Below are 3,261 nucleotides of genomic sequence, written 5' to 3' on the forward strand. Positions count from 1 at the left end.
CCCCCCATGTTTGTTTAATATACCTTAGTTTTTTAAGCGGACATGTTATTAAGGGGTAAATTTCTTTCTCATTTTTTAACAATATTTCTACAAACACATCAATTTATTTAAATTGCCAAAAATATAATTGAGATGTGTAAGAGTTACATACACTATTGGTAGTACAGCCTTAGCTATTTCACATTCCACAGGTGTCGAATTTGCTTGCCGGTGAGGTTTTCCAAAATGTAGGTGCCAGGACGCAACACTTCCCTTATACGGTAGAGTCATTCCCAAGTTGAGCCCAAAGGACCAGTATTTTTGGGTTTCATACTATGTGTCACCCTCTTCAATACTAGGTGTCCTAGGATGAACCTTCGTTGTCTAACTTTCTTATTGTAATACCGTGCTGTCCTTTGCTGATAGGCGGCGAGGCGTAGTTAGGAGTCGAGCCTTTTTTCTTCTAGCAGGTCGAGTTCTCCATTCATGGCTTCTGTATTACCGTCATCATTGTAGACAACAGTTCTTACAGTTGGTGTCTCAATTTCCACGGGGAGTACTGCCTCGACGCCATACGCCATGGAGAAGGGTGTTTCACCCGTGGTGGTTCGGCTTGTCGTTCTATATGCCCACAGGACCTTTGGAAGTTCTTCGGCCCATCTCCCCTTTAAATCGTTGAGCTTTTTCTTTAGGGTATACTTAAATATTTTGTTGACAGCCTCGACTTGACCATTGGACTGTGGATGTATTGGCGCTGAGAAGTCCTTTCGAATGCCTAAGCTATCGCAGAACCTGTGTGTTGAGGCATTATCGAATTATTTCCCATTGTCAGATACTATCGAGTGTGGGACCCCAAATCTACACACGATGTTGTTCCACATGAAGTTAGTGCAAACTACTTCAGTGGTCGTAGTTAGAGCCTTTGCCTCTGCCTATTTAGTGTAGCAGACTATTGCGACGATGGCGAACTTATAGCCACCCGGTGCGAGGTGCAAGGGCCAGATCAGGTCGATCCCTCATTTGGCAAAGGGCCATGGACTGAGAATGGGGGTAACATTTTCTGGGGGTGCTCTAGGAATTGTGGCATATTTTTGGCACTTATCGCAGCATCGAGCGTATTGGAATGCGTCTTTTTTAAGCGTAGGCCAATAATACCCCTGCCTTAAAACCTTAAAAGCTAAAGAATGCCCCCTAGTGTAATTTCCACATACTCCTTCATGGATTTCCCGGAGGACCTCCTGGGCTTCACTATCATTTAGGCACTGCTGTAAAGGCATTGAATAGGCTCGTCGGTAAAGCAAACCATCGTACAATAGGTACCTGGTGGCTCTATACCTAATTCGTCTGGCCTCGTCTTTATCATTCTGCAGCTTTGCATCCGTTAGATATTGGATAAGCGACATCATCCAATTCTCGTCCGTGTGGATGGCTAAGGCCTCAATTTTTTCCTCAATGGTCGGCTGCTCAAGTTCTTCGATAGGAACGATCCCTAGTTTTTCAGAATCCCTTGAAGATGCTAGCTTCGCCAGGGCGTCGGCGTTGGTGTTCTCAGCTCGTGGTATTTGAAGTATTTCATAGCCTTTGAACTTGACGAGTTCTTCCTTTACCTTTCTTAAGTACGCACCTATTTTTTCGTCGCGCACTTGGTATTCCTCATTTACTTGTCCCACGACCAGTTGAGAGTCGCTGAAGATGCTGAGCCTCTCATTTTTCAAGTGATTTTCCAATCGCAGCCCTGCAATCAGCGCCTCATACTCTGCTTCATTATTCGACACCTTGAATTTAAATCATACCGCCGAAGTAATCTTGTGGCCTTCCAGGCTGATCAACAGGACGCCGGCTCCTAACCCATTTTCGCTTGACGCTCCATCCACGTAGAGCTTCCACTTCGTCATCTTGACTTCTTCGTGTGTGGGGGGAGTTGGTCTATGAGAGAACTCGGCCAGGAAATCAGCTAGCGCCTGCCCCTTGTCAAACTAGCTTAACTCCATCGACCATTTGAGAAGTCGGCCAGAAGTTTTGGGTTTTTGTAACGCCTGTCTTAACAGGTGGTTTGTAAGAACCCGTATTGTGTGGGATTGAAAGTAATATCGAAGCTTCCTTGAGGCTACCATCAGGACGAACGCCAGTTGTTCCATTTCGGTGTATCTTGACTCGGCGTCGATGAGTCTTTTGCTTACATAGTAGACCGGTAGCTGGACCCTTTCTTCCTCTCTTATTAGTACGGAGCTCACGGCGTGTTGTGACACGGAGAAGTATAGGCTCAACTCCTCATCGGGGGTGGGTTTTGACAGGATCGGGGGCCTGCCCAGGTGCTCCTTTAATTTTTGGAAGGCTTCATCATATTATGGTGTCCATTCAAAACGCTTACTTCCTTTTAAAGCATCGAAGAAGGGAACGCACTTATCTGTTGCCTTTAATATAAATCTGTTCAGAGCGGCGACACACCCTGTCAACCTTTGCACCTTTTTTGGTTTAGTTGGAGATCTCATATCCTACAAGGCTTTTATCTTTTCAGGATTAGCCTCTATCCCCTGATTACTGACCATGAAACCAAGGAATTTTCCTAATCCAACTCCAAAGGCGCACTTTAGGGGGTTTAATTTCATGTGGTATCTTCTCAACACGCCAAATATTTCCCCCAAATGGTCGACATTCTGGGTGGCCTTGGCACTTTTTACAAGCATATCGTCGACGTAAACTTCCATTGATTTGCTGAGCAGTAGAGCAAACATTTTATTCACGAGCCTTTCATATGTAGCCCTTGCATTTTTCAAGCCAAAAGGCATTACCTTGTAGCAGTAGAGGCCCCTATCGGTTATGAAGGATGTGTGCTCCTCATCGGTCGGATGCATGGGGATCTAATTGTATCCAGAGTAGGCATCCATAAAACTCAGCATTTCATGCCCCGCTGTGGCATCGACCATTTGGTCTATTCGAGGAAGCGAGAAACCATCTTTCGGGTAGGCTTTGTTGAGATCACTGAAGTCGACGCATATTCTCCATGTTCCGTTAGGCTTGACCACCAAAACGGGGTTTGAGACCCATCGTGGGTAATGGGCCTCTCTAATGAAACCATTTTTGATTAACTTATCAACCTCTTCTTTCAATGCCTCATACCTCTTCGGGTTCATTGGTCGGCACTTTTGGCATTTGGGGGAGATATAAGGGGTCGATATTTAGAGAATGGCATGACTTCTGAGTCGATCCCTTCCATATCAGCATGATTCCAGGTGAAGACATCCAGGTTCTTTTTGAGGAAGCCCTCGACTTCCACCCTAA

At 45.4% G+C, this 3,261-nt stretch overlaps 1 protein-coding gene across 1 annotated transcript; it reads right to left on the bottom strand.

Moving 5' to 3' along the window:
- Nucleotides 1-419: 419 nt before the first annotated feature.
- On the bottom strand, nt 420-2,768 carry LOC112091182. The gene is made up of 4 exons (XM_024164150.1): nt 2,526-2,768; nt 2,091-2,297; nt 1,135-1,754; nt 420-771 (listed from the first exon to the last, which is right to left on the bottom strand). The coding sequence occupies exons 1-4, from the start codon at nt 2,766-2,768 to the stop codon at nt 420-422; spliced, it is 1,422 nt and encodes a 473-aa protein (XP_024019918.1).
- Between the last annotated feature and the right edge of the window lie 493 nt (nt 2,769-3,261).

Source organism: Morus notabilis, unplaced genomic scaffold (assembly GCF_000414095.1).
Source record: "Morus notabilis unplaced genomic scaffold, ASM41409v2 Scaffold97, whole genome shotgun sequence".
Classification (NCBI taxonomy): Eukaryota; Viridiplantae; Streptophyta; class Magnoliopsida; order Rosales; family Moraceae; genus Morus; species Morus notabilis.

What these genes read in the sequence shown, in the direction of transcription:
- LOC112091182 (XM_024164150.1), bottom strand. Translation starts at nt 2,768, where the DNA reads ATGCCTTTTGGCTTGAAAAATGCAAGGGCTACATATGAAAGGCTCGTG. An exon ending in GAAAATTCCTTGGTTTCATG is followed by an intron (nt 2,298 to 2,525) that starts GTCAGTAATCAG and finishes CAAAAATTAAAG; the next exon opens with GAGCACCTGGGCAGGCCCCC. An exon ending in TTTAAGGTTTTAAGGCAGGG is followed by an intron (nt 772 to 1,134) that starts GTATTATTGGCC and finishes CTCAACACACAG; the next exon opens with GTTCTGCGATAGCTTAGGCA.